At 43.1% G+C, this 20,009-nt stretch overlaps 1 protein-coding gene across 1 annotated transcript in view; it reads right to left on the bottom strand.

Moving 5' to 3' along the window:
• The window catches only part of LOC141105841 (transient receptor potential cation channel subfamily V member 6-like), a 76,131-nt gene that overhangs the window by 41,085 nt on the left and 15,037 nt on the right, over nucleotides 1-20,009 (bottom strand). Inside the window, exons 3-7 of the mRNA XM_073595972.1 lie at nucleotides 19,135-19,232; nucleotides 15,618-15,740; nucleotides 11,305-11,445; nucleotides 6,452-6,550; nucleotides 434-606 (exon numbers count right to left, since the gene is read on the bottom strand). Coding sequence (XP_073452073.1) covers nucleotides 434-606; nucleotides 6,452-6,550; nucleotides 11,305-11,445; nucleotides 15,618-15,740; nucleotides 19,135-19,232 — 634 coding nt within the window. The remainder of the gene's footprint in view (nucleotides 1-433; nucleotides 607-6,451; nucleotides 6,551-11,304; nucleotides 11,446-15,617; nucleotides 15,741-19,134; nucleotides 19,233-20,009) is intronic.

Here is a 20,009-nt window from a genome sequence, read left to right on the forward strand (position 1 = left end):
CTTTGCTACATTAGCAGGCAGGAAGCACAGCAAGGATATCTGCTCTGCCATCACACCAACCCCCAAGCAGCTAAAATCTCTATACATTCATTTTTATTATTTACATTAGGATTTTCCAAACATATCCAAAAGAAACTTTAAAATGCCTGTACATCCTTTATAACAGTATTCTGGTGTTGTTATGTGTTATTTTCAAATAAATGTGAGCTTGAGATTTTGAGTTCTGTAAACACAACCGTCTCAACAGAGCAGCTAGGAATAGACAGGTAAATGTGAGAGAAAGTGCCTGGAGAACCACCTGCTAGATTAAAATGTGAGTATTTTGATGCAGTAATCTATAATTACTTGGTAAAAAAAATAAACGAAAATCTTTTCAAAGCCTATTTTTTAGACCTCAATATAAATAAATAAACAACATGGAAAAAGCGCTCACAGTGACGTTGCCTTCAGCTGCCGCCATCTTGAATGGTGTCAGGCCTTCATTGTTTAGGATTTGGTCCAAACCGAGGCCTTTCTGCTTGGTGTCAAAAGACATGATGAGATCGTATATCTGACAGGAGAGGGTCTTATTGTGCTGTAGGGTCAGAATGTGCAGCACAGTGTTCCCTGTAATAAACAAATTGAAAGTGACCAGGTAAGGAGGACTTACATCTCCTGTCCACATAAAGTTGTATGGTAATCAGATAAGGGTTTTAAGGCCCATGTGTCCAGGGTTAACATTTGAAAGTGACCTATTGCCTGTTCTTGGATGTTCTTCATATAAACTCATCTGCCACTTTATTAGGTACACCTTGCTAGTACCGGGTTGGACCCCCCTTTTGCCTTCAAAACTGCCTTCATTCTTCGTGGCATGGATTCAACAAGGTGCTGGAAACATTCTTCAGAGGATTTGGTCCTTAGTGACATGATAGCATCACCTAGTTGCTGCAGATTTGTTGGCTGCACATCCATAATGCAAATCTCCCGTTCCACCACATCCCAAAGGTCCTTTATTGGATTGAGATCTGATGACTGTGGAGGCCATTGGAGTACAGTCTTTGTCATGTTCAAGAAACCAGTGGTGAGATGATTTGAGCTTTGTGACATGGTGCATTATCCTGCTCAAAAATGGGTACACTGTAGTCATAAAGGGATGGACGTGGTCATCAACAATACTCAGGTAGGCCTTGGCTTTTAACAAAGCTCAGTAGTTGCTAAGGAGCCCAAAGTGTGCCAAGAAAATATCCACCACCATAGTACACCACCAGCCTGAACCATTGATACAAGGCAGGATGGATCCATGTTTTCATGTTGTTTATGCCAAAATCTGACCCCACCATCTGAATGTCACAGCTGAAATCGAGACTCATCAGAACAGACAACGTTTTTCCAATCTTCGGTTGTCCAATTTTGGTGAGCCTGTGCAAATTGTAGCCTCAGTTTCCTGTTCTTAGATGAAAGGAGTGGCGCCCGGTGTGGTCTTCTGCTGCTGTAGCCCATCTGCTTCAAGGTTGGATGTGTTGTGCGTTCAGAGATTATATTCTGCATACCTTGGTTGTAACAATTGATTATTGAGTTACTGTTGCCTTTCAATCATCTCAAACCAGTCTGCCCATTCTCCTCTGACATCAACAAGGCATTTTTCTCCACACAAGTGCCGCTCACTGGATATTTTCTCTTTTTCGGACCATTCTCTGTAAACCCGAGAGATGGTTGTGCATGAAAACCCCAGTAGATCAGCAGTTTTTGAAATACTCAGACCAGCCCGTCTGGCACCAACAAACATACCGTTTTAAAAGTCACTTAAATCCCCTTTCTTCCCCAGTCTGATGATCAGATTGAACTTCCACAAGTTGTCTTCACCACGTCTAGATTCCCAAACGCATTGAGTTGCTGCCATGTGATTGGCTGATTAGCAATTTGTGTTACCAAGTAATTGAACAGGTGAACCTAATAAAGTGGCCGGTGAGTGTATGTTAACTAAATATAAACCTTGCACTAGATCATGTTGGGATGGGACTGCTTCAACTAAATCCTGAATACTGGATTAAAAAGACAATAGGAAAAAAGTTCACTATCCCTTTACATCTAATAACTAAATCAGTGCAACAAAATATTATAAATCTAAAATTACATACAAATAAATACATAAAATGTATGTGTCTGAACATACTACATAAGCATGCAAAATGTATAATGATAATATCAAAAACAATTCCAACAATAGTAAATTCAAATTAAATCATGATGTGCTTCAAAAGTGCTCAGGGCTCCAACAATATGTAATGTGCTTCAGTGCAGAATAGAGTGCTCTTCAAAAGAGTATAGTTGGCCTCTTACCAGACAGGAGAGATCCCAATTATAGAGATCAAACGGCGTTAACAACTCTCCTGGATAGCTGACGCTCTCACCATCAGGCATCCGGTTAACTTAGTGACCCCGTCATCAAGATTTAGCTACAGTGTCCCCACTGCTGGATGCCTGGTATCTTACTCCACATCCATACAATCTGGGGAGCCTTGCTCAGATAGGCGTGTTAAAAAATGAGTCTCACCATGTACTATAACCCAAAAGTCTGCCCAGGTAAAGCGTGGAGTACAAGTAGTGAAGTACATGCTGCCCCAACATGTGTTCGCTGATCTCCCCTAACCAGAAAAGACCCCCTGAGCTTTCTAGTGTTCCTGGCTTTCCAAGAAGATTCTGATTGGACCAAGATTCTTCCTAGTGTCCCTGGTTTTCCAAAAAGATTCAGTGTGATCCCCAGTGTTTCCTAGTGTCCCTGGATCTCTAAGAAGATTCTGAGTAAACCCCAGGGCTTTCTTGTGTCCCTGAATTTCTGAGAGGATTCTGAGTGCCTCCCAAGACTCTTAGTATCCCTGGCTTTCTGAGAGATTCCTAGTCACCCCAGGATTCTTAGTGATCCTGTAGCCAGCCCCCCATCCACATTCCTCATGGCTTCTTAGATGTCTTCTTGGGCCTTCTCTTGGGATCTCTGTATCCCCAGTGTTATCCAGCCTATCCCAAGTAACTCTCTGTGAGTTCCTGCCTGCATCCTGTATCATTGCACCTGTTGTATCGGGATGATTGATGTGGATCTACATCATGGGACACGTTTTTTTTTTTTTTAATGAATGAACTTGTCAAAACTGAATTTGCCTCTAATTACGCTTTACATTTGTTCTGTAAAAGTGTACTCATTCCAAAGGTGTTCTATTGGATTGAGTTCAGGACCCCATAAGAACATTGATGAGCGAGTTTGGGGGGAAAAACTTGACTGGCCTGCAGAGCGTCCTGACCTCAACCCGATAGAACACCTTTCGAAAGAATTAGAGCGGAGACTGCGAGCCAGGCCTTCTCATCCACATCAGTGCTTGAACTCACGAATGCGCTTCTGGAAGAATGATCAAACATTCCCATAGACACACTCCTAAACCTTGTGGACAGCCTTCCCTGAAGAGTTCAAGCTGTTATAGCTGCAAAAGGTGGGCCAACTCAATATTGAACCCTTCAGACTAAGACTGGGATGCCTTCAAAGGTCATGTCCGTGTAAAGGCAGGCGTCCCAATACTTTTGACAATATAGTATATACAGTATCTCAGAAAAGTGAGTACACCCCTCACATTTTTGTAAATATTTTATTCTATCTTTTCATGTGACAACACTGAAGAAATTCCACTTTGCTACAATGTAAAGTAGTGAGTGTACAGCTTGTATAACAGTGTAAATTTGCTGTCCCCTCAAAATAACTCAACATACAGCCAATAATGTCTAAACCGCTGGCAACAAAATTAAATACACCCCTAAGTGAAAATGTCCAAATTTGACCCAATTAGTCATTTTCCCTCCCCGGTGTCATGTGACTCGTTAGTGTTACAAGGTCTCAGGTGTGAATGGGGAGCAGGTGTGTTAAATTTGGTGTTATCGCTCTCACTCTCTCATACTAGTGACTGGAAGTTCAACATCTCATGGCAAAGAACTCTCTGAGGATCTGAAAAAAAGAATTGCTGCTCTACATAAAGATGGCCTAGAACAGTGATGGCGAACCGTGGTACCTCAGATGTTTTGGAACTTCATTTCCCATGATGCTCAACTACACTGCAGAGTGCATGAGCATCATGGGAAATGTAGTTACAAAATATCTGGGGTGCCAAGGTTTGCCATCTCTGGCCTAGGCTATAAGAAGATTGCCAAGACCCTGAAACTGAGCTGCAGCATGGTGGCCAAGGCCATACAGCGGTTTACCAGGACAGGTTCCACTCAGAACAGTCCTTGCAAAGGTCAACCAAAGAAGTTGAGTGCACAGGCTCAGCGTCATATCCAGAGGTTGTCTTTGGAAAATAGATGTATGAGTACTGCCAGCATTTCTGCAGAGGTTGAAGGGGTGGGGGGTCAGCCTGTAGGTGCTCAGACCATACGCCACACACTGCATCAAGCTGGTCTGCATGGCTGTCGTCTCAGAAGGAAGCCTCTTCTAAAGATGATGAACAAGAAATCCCGCAAACAGTTTGCTGAAGACTGGCAGACTAAGGACATGGATTACTTGAACCATGTCCTGTGGTCTGATGAGACCAAGATAAACTTATTTGGTTCAGATGATGTCAAGCGTGTGTGGCGGCAACCAGGTGAGGAGTACAAAGACAAGTGTGTCTTGCCTACAGTCAAGTATGGTGGTGGGAGTGTCATGGCCTGGGGCTGCATGAGGGCTGCCGGCACTAAGGAGCTACAGTTCATTGAGGGAACCATGAATGCCAACATGTACTGTGAAATACTGAAGCAGAGCATGATCCCCTCCCTTCGGAGACTGGGCCGCAGGGCAATATTCCAATATGATGACAACCCCAAACACACCTCCAAGATGACCACTGCCTTGCTAAAGAAGCTGAGGGTAAAGGTGATGGACTGGCCAAGTTTATCTCCAGACCTAAACCCTATTGAGCAACTGTGGGGCATCCTCAAACGGAAGGGGGAGGAGCACAAGGTCTCTAACATCCACCTCCATCCTCTGTGATGTCGTCCTAGAAGAGTGGAAGAGGACTCCAGTGAAGCTCTGGTGAACTCCATGCCCAAGAGGGTAATGGCAGTGCTGGAAAATAATGGTGGCCACACAAAATATTGACACTTTGGGCCCAATTTGTACATTTTCACTTAGGGGTGTACTCACTTTTGTTGCCAGCAGTTTAGACATTAATGGCTGTGTGTTGAGTTATTTTGAGGGGACAGCAAATTTACACTGTTATACAAGCTGTACACTCACTACTTTACATTGTAGCAAAGTGTAATTTCTTCAGTGTTGTCACATGAAAAGATAGAATAAAATATTTACAAAAATGTGAGGGGTGTACTCACTTTTGTGAGATATATATACATACACATATACATACACTGTAGATGGTAATTGGCCCAGGGCTGTCACATGGAGGTAGAAAGAGTCCCTAACCCCTTAACCCTGCATAAGCTCTGACTGGGGCAACTCAGAACGTATAGTAAAGCAAAGGCAGGTAAGGTTGTGCTTTTCCCAGCATGGACAAATCACAGAGAGGTTTGAATACTTATAAATGAAAACTTTGAAAACTTCTGTGCCAGGGAAAATATGATATAAATAAAAAATAATGTGACAGGATGCCGGCCAGAAAGTGCATGTGAATACTTAAAAATCAAATATGAAAAAAGGGGGCGCTAAGAGGTGTAATTATAATTTTGAAACTAGTAAGACCCACTTCTTGTATTGTTAAATAATTTTAAAAATGTAATAAAAGCTACACAAAATATATTGCTGAAAAGTGAAATTATACTCCCACAATTATGTATAATCAGTGCATACATCAATATATAGACAATGTGACCAAATAGTGACAACCAATCTCATGTGAATGATCAATCCTTAGATCAACCCTTAATATATAAACAATATCGCCAAGTGATGTTGCAGAATTTTTTCTTTTTAATTTCTTGCTTGTCCTTCCCCATGATATGTTTATACACCCGGTGTACTCATAGCCACTATGCAGGTTTGCTTACTTAGTGGAGCAGGGGTTGGATGGATCTCAAGAGTCTGTGTGTTTCTGTATACTACCTGTTGGCTGATAATATTATTATTATTATTGCTTATTTGTTATTTATCCACTGGGCAGGAGTTGCCCTTTAAATTTGTCTCTTATTTTTTACTGTTTTATACCAATATAATGCTGCGCTATCCAAATGTAATCATACGGTACCCGTACTAAATCATAATATTACTGGTTGCAGTTAAATAGTGGTGGTGAGATATTCTATTCCTATATAAAAAATCGAGTGAATATAATAATGCAATCTTATGCGATTATAAGTTGCGATCACAATTAAAAATTGCAATCCTATGCGATCCTCCCAATGACAACCTGTATAGCATACACACCTCTATATACACATGTAGCATTCATGTCTTCTTATTTTTTATGACCATGCAAAGGCATGACCCGGCCTTTCCACTCACCCCAGCAGTCCTGAGCCTGTAGGTTTGCTCCATTCTCAACCAGTAGTTTGACAATGTCAGCATTCCCCACACAAGCAGCAAAACTTAAAATATGTTCACCTGCAGAGAAAAAGAAGCCACATAATAATACATGTTGTTTCAGACAGATGACAATCTTAAATCAGTAGGCTCATGACGGCAAAAATTGAAAGGTTGGGTATGCAGAGGCATAAATAGAACCTTCAGGGCCCCGGGGAAAACAACAATGAAGGGCCCCCCCCCTGACCGCTGGGCAACTGTGTATGGTAGCCAATCATCTTCTAACTTCAGCTTGTTCAGTTAGGCTGGGTTCACACTAATGCGATTGCAGACATCGGATGCGATTCGCACAGCATTCCCGTGCACATCACATGCGATGTCTGTGTGGTGCGAATTCAGCCATACAGTTTGTATGGCCGAAATCGTATCGCATTTGCATCAAAAATACTTGGTGGAACCAGTAATATGGAACCAATAATTGTTGTGGCTGTCTGTAAGGGAGGTCATGCTAACCAACACTATAATGGGAGCATTCTGCTAACTGACGATCAATGTATGAGACAGGCCTGGAGTGAGAGGATTGCAAAGGAGCTAGCAGAGGGCCGGTGTTCTGCCATATAGTGTCCTCGTATCAGATAGTGTCCGCCTCGTACTGCGCAGGCGCAGCGCCTGCGCAGTACGGAGGAGCAGGAGATGCCGAAAATGCCCGAAGTTGATCAGCTGACCATCAGCTGTACACGGCGCTCGGGCACCTGTTAGCGATGGCAGTGTAAGAGGGCCCCTCGCGGGCTCGCTTCGCTCGCCACGCTTCGGGCACGGCCTCGCTGCGCTCGGCAAATATTTATTCTAACTCTATGTCCACTTGGATAGTAGGGAATGATCCTGGACATAGGGTAAGAATAAATGCGCAGGCGCCGTGTACAGCTGACGATCAGCTGTTGAACTTCGGAGACTTTCGGAGTCTCTTTTGTCCTCCGTACTGCGCCTGCGCAGTACAGGGAGGACACTATATGATAGGGGACTGAATTCGATAAGACACCGGCATGACAGGGGTGATAACGGTACAGCAAGGGTTAAAGGAAAGTTGTTCAGGAAAGGTGGTGAGCAGGGGATTGGTTAAAAAGTGGGGAGAGGGGAGGGGTTTCGTTTATTTAGGGGGCAGGAGGGGTGTCCCGGGGGAAACACTGCAGGGAGAGTTTTGGAGGAGAAGTTTCTCACCTGCCCTCCCTGTGTTTTTTTTTTTGTTTGCTTTACTGTTATTTATTTTCAGGTGCGGTGTAGCAGGACATGTCATGGCAGCGGACAACTGGCGGTGGTGGTGGTGGCCTTCGATGGTGGTAACTAACCCATGAGATGGAAGTGTGGGGGACTTATTGGTGGTATGGGCCCCCTTGGTGTGTACAGTTAACACGGGTTAGCTGAAGATGGTAATGGTGACACTGTGGGTAACGAGTGGTCTTTGGGCTGATGTTTTCACGGCTGTAGGCCTAGTACGGTAAAAGGTGTAGTGTATAAGTGGAACAGAGTTATGTTGGGAATTGCCATCAAAGACCACCGGGGGGAGAAACTGATATTTGAGTTTTGTTATGGTTAAAGTGGATGTAAACCCAATGTCATCCTTTCTAAACTACTGCCATAGGGGTTATCTATGAGGATATACATGCCTCCTGCATGTATCTTTACCTGTCAAATGTCTCCCCTCTGTCTGTTATGAGACCTGAAAAACTGCAGATTCTGTGGGCGGGTCTGTTGTCTGGAGCTCGGTGGGTGGAGTCGTGATGTCAGTAGACTCCCCGCCCACCTCTACACTCCCCGCCCACCTCTACACTCCCCGCCCACCTCTACACTCCCCTTGTCAATATGCATTTTCTCCTGTGTATTTCTTACACTAAACTTCTGCTATGATCTCTAACATCCAGTGAAAAGACAGGAAAGTAACCACATGACTTCAGCATGCCAAATCATGCTGAGGTGTGGAACAGCCAATCCTTGCAGAGCTGCTGAAGAAAGGAGTGGAGGTGGGAATTAAAAAATACTGCATGTCTTAGGCCCCTTTCACACTGGGGCGGTGGGGGCGTCGGCGGTAAAACAGCGCTATTTTTAGCGCTGTTTTACCGTCGTTTTTGCGGCTGTATTCGGCCGCTAGCGGTGCAGTTTTAACCCCCGCTGGCGGCCGAAAAAGGGTTAAAACCGCGCGCATAGTGTGGCTATAGCCGCGGTATTGCCATGGTATAGCCGCGCTGTCCCATTGATTTCAATGGGCAGGAGCGGTTTAGGAGCGGTGAATACACCGCTCCTTCACCGCTCCAAAGATGCGGCTTGCAGGAGTTTTTTTCTTCTCCTGCCAGCGCACCGCTTCAGTGTGAAAGCCCTCGGGCTTTCACACTGAACAAACAGCGGAGGCTATTTAGGGGCGGTTTGCAGGCGGTATTTTTAGCGCAATAACACCTGCAAACCGCCCCAGTGTGAAAGGGGTCTTAGGCTAGTGCACAAGATATGTAAATCACCTGTCACTCACAGCAAGGGGGAGGATTTGACAAAGTTTTTCTCAGTTTGTCAAGTTTTATCTCACTGAACAATAAAAGAGGATTGCTCAGAGATGGATTAATTCTGTGTGGCAAGACTGGGCTCAAATGATAGGAAATCTTATACTCTACAGTATGATATATATATTAAAAAAAAAAAAAATAATAATAATTCGGGTTTACATCCACTTTAAAATATTATGTATATATTTTATATATATTTGTGAATAAAAGGCTGCTATGGCCAGTTATACTCCAATAAAGTGTGGTCTCGTCATTATAGGTAAGGTTAAGTGGGAGTTTAAGGTTGGCAGCAGTCATTAAAAGGGGGGGTTTGCATCCTATCTACACTGGTCATGGCATTTTTGGCACTGACACCCAGAGTTCTTCGAGACCTGAAAATGATTTCAAGTGTTCCTCTGGGGTTAGAAGGTTGAGGTTGTACACACTGCTATACACTCTTAAACACTTTTAGCAAACTTTGCAAAAAATAAATAAATAAAATTGATTCTTGGTTCACACATACACTCACCGGCCACTTTATTATGTACACCTTGCTAGTACCGGGTTGGACCCCCTTTTCCCTTCAGAACTACCTTCATTCTTCGTGGCATAGATTCAACAAGGTTTTGGAAACATCCCTCAGAGATTTTGGTCCATATTAATACAATAGCATCATGCAGTTGCTGCAGATTTGTCGGCTGCACATTCATGATGCTAATCTCCCATTCCACCACATCCCAAAGTTCCTCTATTGCATTGAGATCTGGTGACTGTAGAGGCCATTGGAGTACAGTGACCTCATTTTCATGTTCAAGAAGCCAGTGGTGAGATGATTGGAGCTTTGTGACATGGTGCATTATCCTGCTGGAAGGAGCCATCAGAAGATGAGTACATTGTAGTCATAAAGGGATGGACATGGTCAGCAACAATACTCAGGTAGGCCGTGGTGTTTAAATGATGCTCAATTAATTGGTAATAAGGGGCCCAAAGTATGCCAAGAAAATATCCCCCACACCATTATACCACCACCAGCCTGAACCATTGATACAAGGCAGGATGGATCCATGATTTCATGTTGTTTACACCAAATTCTGACCCTACCATCTGAATGTCGCACCTGAAATGGAGGCTCATCAGACCAGACAACGTTTTTCCAATCTTCTGTTGTCCAATTTTGGTGATCTGTGCAAATTGTAGCCTCAGTTTCCTGTTCTTAGGTGACAGCAGTGGCACCCGGTGTGGTCTTCTTCTGCTGTAGCCCATCTGCTTCAAGGTTTGATGTGTTGTGCATTCAGAGATGGTATTCTGCATACCTTGGTTGTAACAAGCGGTTATTTGAGTTACTGTTGCCTTTCTATTATCTCAAACCAGTCTGCCCATTCTCCTCTGACCTCAACAAGGCATTTTCCTCCACACAAGTGCCGCTCACTGGATATTTTCTCTTTTTTGGGCCATTCTCTGTAAACCCAAGGGATGTTTGTGCGTAAAAATCCCAGTAGATCAGCAGTTTTTGAAATACTCAGACCAGCCCGTCTGGCACCAACAACCATGCCACGTTCAAAGTCACTTAAAGTGGTTGTACACTCACTGTTTGGACTTTTACCTATAGGTAAGCCTAGAATAAGTTTACGTGCGCCGTTTAGGAGATATTTCACTTGTAGTCCACCAGAAATTCCAATGGCTCATGCGCGGGGAAGAAACTAAACTATGTGCCGTTTCTTCCCTAGCCTATGCCGTTAGTCGCAGCTCCCGTGCGCATGCGCGGGTGTGACGTCACGCGGCTCCATCTAATCACAGAGCCGGAGTCCGCTGCCCGGAAGGAAGAAGGTCAGAAGATGGACGCTGCCCACACAGGGGACATCGCTGGATTCTTTTGCAGGTAAGTGGAACATAATGGGCTAGTATGCGATGCATACTAGCCCATTATGCTTTTCATTTGCAGGCTGCAGCAGCGAGAAAAAGAGGAAGTAAAACCCATCAGGGTTTACTTCCTCTTTAAATCCCCTTTCTTCCCCATTCTGATGCTCAGTTTAAACTTCAGCAACTCGTCTTCACCACGTCTAGATACCTAAATGCATTGAGTTGCTGCCATGTGATTGGCTGATTAGCAATTTGTGTTACCAAGCAATTGAACAGGTGTACCTAATAAAGTGTCCGGTGAGTGTACTGTATATCACAATACATTTCCCCCAGCTTGTTGGTACCAGGTCTCACCTGCAAAGATCGAGACTGGACCTGCCAGCTATAGATATATTGATAAATGGCTCCTGATTATTGATTAGTATCTGTATGATATTTTTACTATACCGAAATAGAAGAGGCCTTTTGGTTTCCTAACGAAGAAGGTGCCGGTAGCCCTCGGAGAAGACACATCCGCTCCTCGATGTATCAGCATATTCACCAAGTTCATGTTCTGATTGACAGTGGCAATATGCAGCGCTGTCTGTCCTTTTGGGAGAAAAAAAAAAATCTTCAACAAAAACTCTTCATCACTAAAAAGAGCTGGGGAGCTGGGATTTCAACACTTATTTATTCGGAAGGATGGAGAAACCAAATCTATTCAATAGGGTTGCCGATACTAAGTATTTGCACATTGATACCTGAAACGGATACCTCTGGGGTACAATTTGAGCCCATACAAAATGAATGGGCTTAAATCACACTGCAAAGAATTGCATGTGATTTGAACATGAATGAGGTGCGATTCCTGTCCAAATCACATGCGCTTTCCCCCACCGCTCCTGTATGAAACAAGGCTTGTCATAGTGACTTCAGCCTAACGTTCACAGCGGAGCGGTGCAGGAAATCGCATGCACTTCGAACAGGAATCGTACCACATTCCTGTTCAAATCGCATTCAATTATTTGCAGTGCAGTTTGAGCCCAATAATTTTGTATGGGCTCAAATTGCACCGCAAAGGTATCAGTAATTGGTATCAGGGAGAACTTGAGCATCTGTACTCGTACTCACCGATAAAAAAACTGTTGGTGCAACCCTACTATTCAATAAGCTGACTTTCTCATATACAACAAGGCCCCCCTCTGGTGAGAACCTATAAAGTTCAAAGCATAAATTATACAAAATGAGCCCCAAAGGAGTCCTAAGTACTTTAATTGTTCATCATACGATCACGTAAAACTTCCAGTGCGTTTCGGGGGCCAATAAAACTTCATCAGGGCTTAACACATCAGGGCTAAAAGGTAGATGTAGAGGGGCACTGGATGCGGATCTTCATAAGTTTTCAAAATGTTTACAATTACTCATTCATTAATGATCATTACTTAAGCCCAGTAGGCCTGTGTTCAGCAGATTACCACAAAAACGGGGATCCTCCAGGAGAGGACATTCACCTTGTTGAGTTGAGTAATCCAAGTGTAATAAGTCAAAGAGAGCAGCAAATGAAAAAAACTTTAGGATTCCAAAGACTTTTTTGTTCAGCTGGTTACAACAAGCAGGAAAAAGGACAGCCAACGTGTTTCGGGGGGCCACACGATCCCCCTTCATCAGGGCTGGGTGAAATGGCAGAATATTAATAATAATAAATAATAATAATAAAAAAAATTAACCGCATATCGACTGTATACTGTACATATACGTCGGCAAAGTGGCTCCCCTGTGCAGAATCACATACCTGTACATGATTCTGCAGTTCCAGGTCTGGAGTGCGCCGCGGTTGATCCGCTCCCACTGTGATTGGACACAGCGGGAGCCAAGCAGCGGGTCTGGTGGACGTGATGTCCACTGGGACCCACCGATTGTTCAGTAGACAGGAAGAACAGCGATCTGATGTAAACAAGGCAGATCGCTATTCTGTGACAAGGTAAGGCTGTGACCCTGTGTTTCTGCTAAGCAGGAACACGGATCTCTGTCTTCCCACAGAACAAGCAGCTCCCCACACAGTTAGTAAGCACTCCCTAGGAACACATTTAACCCTTTGATCGCCCCTGATGTTAACCCCTTCCCAGCCAGTGTCATAAGTACAGTGACAGTGCATATTTGTCCACTGCAATATATAAGTCACTGATCACCGCCATTACTAGTAAAAAAAAAAAAAAAATTAAAAAATGCCATACACCTATCCCATAGTTTGTAGACGCTATAACTTTTGGGCAAACCAATCATATACACTTATTGGGATTTTTTTATCAAAAATGCATAGCAGAATACATATTGACCTAAACTGATGAAAAAATTAGATTTTTTAAATTTTTTTATTTGATATGTTTTATAGCAGAAAGTAAGAAATATTGTTTCAATTGTCGGTCTTTTTTTGTTTATAGCGTAAAAAATGAAAACTGCAGAGGTGATCAAATGCCACCAAAAGAAAACTCTATGGGGAAAAAAGGACATCAATTTTATTTTGGTACAGCGGCGCATGACTGAGCAATTGTCAGTTAAAGTAACGCAGTGCCGTATCGCAAAAAATTGCCAGGTCATGAAGGGGGGTAAACCTTCCGAAGAGCAAGTGGTTAAATGGACTCAACAATACTTCTAAGCAGATTGATCTGCAGGCACAGGATGATATCAACAATAGTCAGGGCTGGTGTTCATAGCAAAGGCCCTAGTTACTTACATTTGATGCTCTCTTTGACCTATAAAACCAATGACTGACACACTCTACATAACTGTTCTTGCCATATACAAGCAAACTAAAGATCTATATGACTATTTACAGTCATGGCAAAAAATATTGGCCCCCCTGTCAGATAATGCACCACTACGCACAGAAAATGGTTGCAATTGCAAATGTTTAGGCATTCTCATGTTTATTTCTTTTGTTTGTATTGGTATGACACAAAAAAGTGAAGAAACAAAAATTCCAAATCTGACACATTCCACGCAAAACTCCAAAAATGGACTGGGCAAAATTATTGGCACCCTCAATTTAATATTTGGAAGCACAAAATCAAAAATCAGTCACTTAAACTGTATTCTTTTCTTTAAAGGCCTAATTTCTTTTTCTGAAAAGCATACAATGATTTGCTTTACCAAAAAGCTGTGATTTATTTTTTCGTCTGTCCACAGGACATTCTCCGAAAAAGATTTTGGTTTCCTCAGGTCAGTTTTGGCAAACTCTTTGATCAATTTGTCTCTTTCGTCCACGTCCAGGGAGATTAGCTACAGTGCCATGGGCTGTAAACTTCTTGACAATGTTGCTCACAATGGACACAGGAACAGTAAGATCTCTGGAGATGGTCTTGTAACCTTAAAATTGCCCATGTTTTTCCACAATTTTTGTTCTCAAATCCTCAGACAATTCCTTGCTGCTCTCTCTCTTCTCCATGCTCCGTGGGGCACACAGAGATAAACAGAAAGGTTGAGTAAAATTTTCACCATTTTAACTGGCTGCCGTTGTGATTTCTTTATTGTCAGTACCTGTTACTTGATACAGGTGAGTTTCATTAAAAATTACAGGAGCATCACAAACGTGGAACGCAATTATTTCTTACAATTTCAAGAAGGTGCCAATAAATTTGTCCAGTCCATTTTTGGAGTTTTACGTGGAAGGTGTCAGATTTGGCTTTTTGTTTCTCCACTTTTTTGTGTCATACCAATACAACAAAAGAAATAAACAAGAGAATGCCTAAACATTTGTAATTGCAACAATTTTCTGGGCGAAGTGGTGCATTATCTGACAAATGCAGAGGTGTCATTATTTTTGGCCATGACTGTATTTTCCTGGCCATTCGAAAGTCCCATACGCACGGTCGGATTTTCCAACAGAAAATGTTCTATGGGAGCCTGTTGTCGGAAATTCCGACCGTGTGTAGGCTCCATCGGACATTTTCCATCAGAATTTCCGTCACACAAAATTTGAGATCTGGATCTCAAATTTTCCGACAACAAAATCCGTTGTCGTAAATTCCGATCGTGTGTACACAATTTCGACACGCAAAGTTCCACGCATGCTCGGAATCGAGCAGAAGAGCTACACTGGCCTTTTCTCTCGGCTCGGCTCATCGTACGTGTTGTACGTCACCGACTTCTTGAATTTTGGAATTTCCGACAAGATTTGTGTGACCATGTGTATGCAAGACAAGTTTGAGCCAACATCCGTCAGAAAAAAACACGGACTTTGTTGTCGGAATGTGCGATCGTGTGTACGCGGCATTAGCCTTTTTACAGATCAGAGTCCTAATGAAGGGAGAACGATGTTGGCCCCCGAAATGTGTGTGGGGGAGGGGTGATCATATGATGAAACCCTAAATCTATTTTTGAAACTTTTGGCGTCATGCCCTACTCTATGCATTTTTCTTTTGTTTTGTGGATCTTTTTTTTTTTGCCAACTAAAGCAGCTCACATGGCAGATGGACAACACTGCTGTTAATAGACAAGCAGTGGCAGAGGATCTCCATGTAAAAAAAACTATGCAACAGATTAAAAAAAAAAATGTTTAGAAAACTATATAAATTAAGACATGATAAAAAAACGTACTGAAAAATACATTTACTGTTCAAATGCAGTTTAAAAACTTGGCTATAAGTTGCTCCAGATAGTGCAGCTAATGCTGTACTCCCACCCCTACCTACACCAGTGCTACCATCTTGTCTTCTCCCCCATCTACACTTTGCCTTTCACAAAATGTTGCCTATGATGAAGCTGTAGCTATGCATACTGACCTTGGTAGAGCTCAGAGGTCATGGGAAGGTTCAGAAGATATGGAGCCTCATTTAGTAGGATCTCAGCTGCTTCCAGGTTGTCATGTAGTGTTGCCATATGAAGAGCTGTTTCTCCTAGTGCCCCTAATACAAAGTGCATTGCAGTACAAGGAGATAAATATTAGTAAACAACTGTAGAATTTGAGTAAAATTTTGTTTCCACAGGGTGTCCCAAAAGTCTCCATACAGAGGAAAATTTTATAAACTTATATTTTATATATATTTATATATATATATATATATATATATATATATATATATATACACACACACACGATATTGCCAAAAGTATTGGGATGCCTGTCTTTATACACGAACATGAACTTTAATGCCATCCCAGTCTTAGTCCGCAGGGTTCAATATTGAGTTGGTTCACCCTTTGGACCTATAACAGCTTCAACTCTTCTGAGAAGGCTGTCCACAAGATTTAGCAGTGTGTCTATGGGAATGTTTGGCCATTCTTCCAGAAGTGCATTTGTGAGGTCAGGCACTGATGTTGAATGAGAAGGCCTGGCTTGCAGTCTCTGCTTTTGGACCTTGCTTTGTGCACTGGTGTACAGTCACGTTGGAACAGGAAGGGGCCATCCCCAAACTCTTCCCACAAAGTTAAGAGCATGAAATTGTCCAAAATGTCTTGGTATGCTGACCCTTTAAGTGTTCCTTTCACTGGAACTAAGGGGCCAAGCCCAACCCCTGAAAAACAACTCCACACCATAATGCCCTCTTCACCAAGTGATTTGGACCAGTACACAAAGCAAGGTCCATAAAGACATGGATGAGCAAGTTTGGGGTGGAGGAACATGACTGGCTTGCACAGAGTCCTGAACTTAACCCAATAGAACACCTTTGGGATGAATTAGAGCGGAGACTGCGAGCCAGGCCTTCTCATCTAACATGAGTGCCTGACCTCACAAATGTGCTTCTGGAAGAATGGTCAAACATTCCCATAGACACACTCCTAAACCTTGTGGACAGCCTTCCCAGAAGAGTTGAAGCTGTTATAGTTGAGAGCCAACTCAATATTGAACCCTAAGAACTAAGACTGGGATGCCATTAAAGTTCATGTGCGGTTTAAAGGCAGGTGTCCCAATACTTTATATATATATATATATATATATATATATATATATATACACACACACAGTATCTCACAAAGTGAGTAGACCCATCACATTTTTGTAAGTATTTTATTATATCCTTTCATGTAACAACACTGAAGAAATTACACTTTGCAACAATCTAAATTAGTGAGTGTACAGCTTGTATAACAGTGTAAATTTGCTGTCCCCTCCATATAACTCAACACACAGCCGTTAATGTCTAAACCGCTGGCAACAAACGTGAGTACACCCCTAAGTGAAAATGTCCAAATTAGGCCCAAAGTGTCAATATTTTGTGTGGCCACCATTATTTTCCAGCCCCGCCTTAACCCTCTTGGTCATGGAGTTTACCAGAGCTTCACAGTTTTCCACTGGAATCCTCTTCCACTCCTCCATGACGACATCACGGAGCTGGTGGATGTTAGAGACCTTGCACTCCTCCACCTTCCGTTTGAGGATGCCCCATAGACGCTCAATAGGGTTTGGGTCTGGAGACATGCTTGGCCAGTCCATCCCCTTTACCCTCAGCTTCTTTAGCAAGGCAGTGGTCGTCTTGGAGGTGTGTTTGGGGTCGTTATCATGTTGGAATACTGCCCTACGACCCAGTCTCCGAAGGGGGGGGATCATGCTCTGTTTCAGTATGTAACAGTACATGTTAACATTCAAGGTTCCCTCAATGAACTGTAACTCCCCAGTGCCAGCAGCACTCATGCAGCCCCAGACCATGACACTCCCACCACCATGCTTGACTGTAGGCAAGACACACTTGTCTTTGTATTTCTCACCTGTTTGCCACCACACACGCTTGACACCATCTGAACCAAATAAGTTCATCTTGGTCTCATCAGACCGCCAGGACATGGTTCCAGTAATCCATGCCCTTATTTTGCTTGTCTTCAGCAAACTGTCTGTGGGCTTTCTTGTACATCATCTTTAGAAGAGACTTCCTTCTGGGACGACAGCCATGCAGACCAATTTGTTGCAGTGTGCGGCGTATGGTCTGAGCACTGACAGGCTGACCCCCCACCCCTTCAACCTCTGCAATAATGCTGGCAGCACTCATACTTCTATTTCCCAAAGACAACCTCTGGATATGACGCTGAGCCTGTGCACTTAACTTCTTTGGTCGACTATGGCAAGGTCTGTTCTGAGTGGAACCTGTCCTGTTAAACCGCTGTATGGTCTTGACCATCGTCCTGCAGCTCAGTTTCAGGGTCTTGGCAATCTTCTTATAGCCTAGGCCATCTTTATGTAGAGCAACAATTCTCTTTTTTCAGATCCTGAGAGAGTTCTTTGCCATGAGGTGCCATGTTGAACTTCAAGTGACCAGTATGAGAGAGTGAGAGCAATAACACCAAATTTAACATACCTGCTCCCTATTCACACCTGAGACCTTGTAACACTAACAAGTCACATGAAAATGGCTAATAGGCCCAGTCTGGACATTTTCACTTAGGGGTGTACTCACTTTTATTGCCAGCAGTTTTTCATCAATGGCTGTGTGTTGAGTTATTTTGAGGGGACAGCAAATTTACACTGTTATACAAGCTGTACACTCACTACTTTACATTGTAGCAAAGTGTAATTTCTTCAGTGTTGTCACATGAAAAGATATAATAAAATATTTACAAAAATGTGAGGGGTGTACTCACTTTTGTGAGATACTGTATAATTACACACCCAATGTGACAGTGTGAGGCCCTGTCACTGTGAAAATGTAGGCAAACATGCCATGGAATTTGCATTAAGGGTGAATGCGAAGCTCAAAACGATTGTTTCTGAGCAGAGAAAGCTATGCTTTTGGTTTTCTCTGGATTCTGTAGTCCCACATCGGGGCCTGGAGCTTTAAGGTTCCGAAGTGTATTGGGTGGGATAGAACCTTCTATCCTGTGCCTGGGTTTTACCAGGTATTTGCAGCCTGTGTGAGTACACAGGTGTGCAGAATCGTTATATACTCAAGCCTAAGGATAGCTCAGAGCTCCCAGTTTAGGAGACAGCTCTCATTTGGAGACACAGGGTCTCACCCAGGGGTCAGAGGTGCAGCAGCCCACAGCCAGAAAATCGGAGGTCTTATTCTAGGACTCAGGTGGGCTCCTATCGGGGTGTCAGGAGAATCCCTTCCCAGAGGCCAGGATTGGGTTGTGCAGCAGGGCTCTGCGACTAAAGGCTAAGAGATCCAAGTGAACTGGGAGAGCTGGGCAGTACAGCCCGAGAGACTGGTAAGAAGAGCAGCGGTGCCCCTAACAAGGGAGATGGATGGCTCGGTATTTATGGTTGTCTGTTTATCTTGGTGGTAGAAACGCCTGCATGGGCAACTGATGTGTATGTGAACTTTCCGTTTTGTTAAAATATATATTTATTAAAATTTTTATCCTGACCTCTCTGAAAAGGGTCACATTTATCAGATGCTAAGATTTCCCTGAGAAGTTCAACATTGTTTTCTTTTGCAGCCTGAAGAATGGGCATCTCCTGGATCCTGGAACCGAAAGATAAACACATATTTAGACAGATTGCTTCACATTGTCATTGCTGTTTTTATTAAAGTGTTTCCTATAAATCTATAAGTGAAAATAAATAATCTCCTTAGTTTGATATTTTTTTCATGCAATTTGCAAAACAGGCAATTAGTAATCGGGCACTATTCCTCCTACTGACACCAATGATGGGGCACTATTCCTCCCAATATCATCAATGATGAGGCACTATTCCTCCCACTGATACCAATAATAGGGCACTATTCCTCCCACTGACACCAATAATGGGGCACTATTCCTCCCACTGACACCAATGATGTAGCACTATTCTTCACAATAATACCAATAATGGGGCACCATTCCTCCCACTAAAACCACTTAAAGACAGTGTCTCATCTTTGGTGTCAATGGGAGGAATAGTGCTCCATTATTGGTATTAGTGTGCACCATTCTTCCTACCAATACCAATGATGGTGCACTATGCCTCCCACTGACATCAATGAGGGGGCACTATTCCTCCCACTCATGCCAATAATGGGGCACAATTGCTCCCTCTGACACCAAAGATGGGGTACTATTCCTCCCACTAATACCAATGATGGGGGACTATTCCTTCCACTGACACCAAAGATGGGACACTATTCCTCCCACTAATACCAATGATGGGGCACTATTCCTCCTCCTACTGACCGTGGGTGGTATGCAATTTTGTTACTCCCACTGACCACCAAGCTGGAGGCATTTTCTATTCCCACTGATGCTAGGACATTTTCTACTTC

Source organism: Aquarana catesbeiana, linkage group LG08 (genome assembly GCF_042186555.1).
Source record: "Aquarana catesbeiana isolate 2022-GZ linkage group LG08, ASM4218655v1, whole genome shotgun sequence".
NCBI lineage: Eukaryota > Metazoa > Chordata > Amphibia > Anura > Ranidae > Aquarana > Aquarana catesbeiana.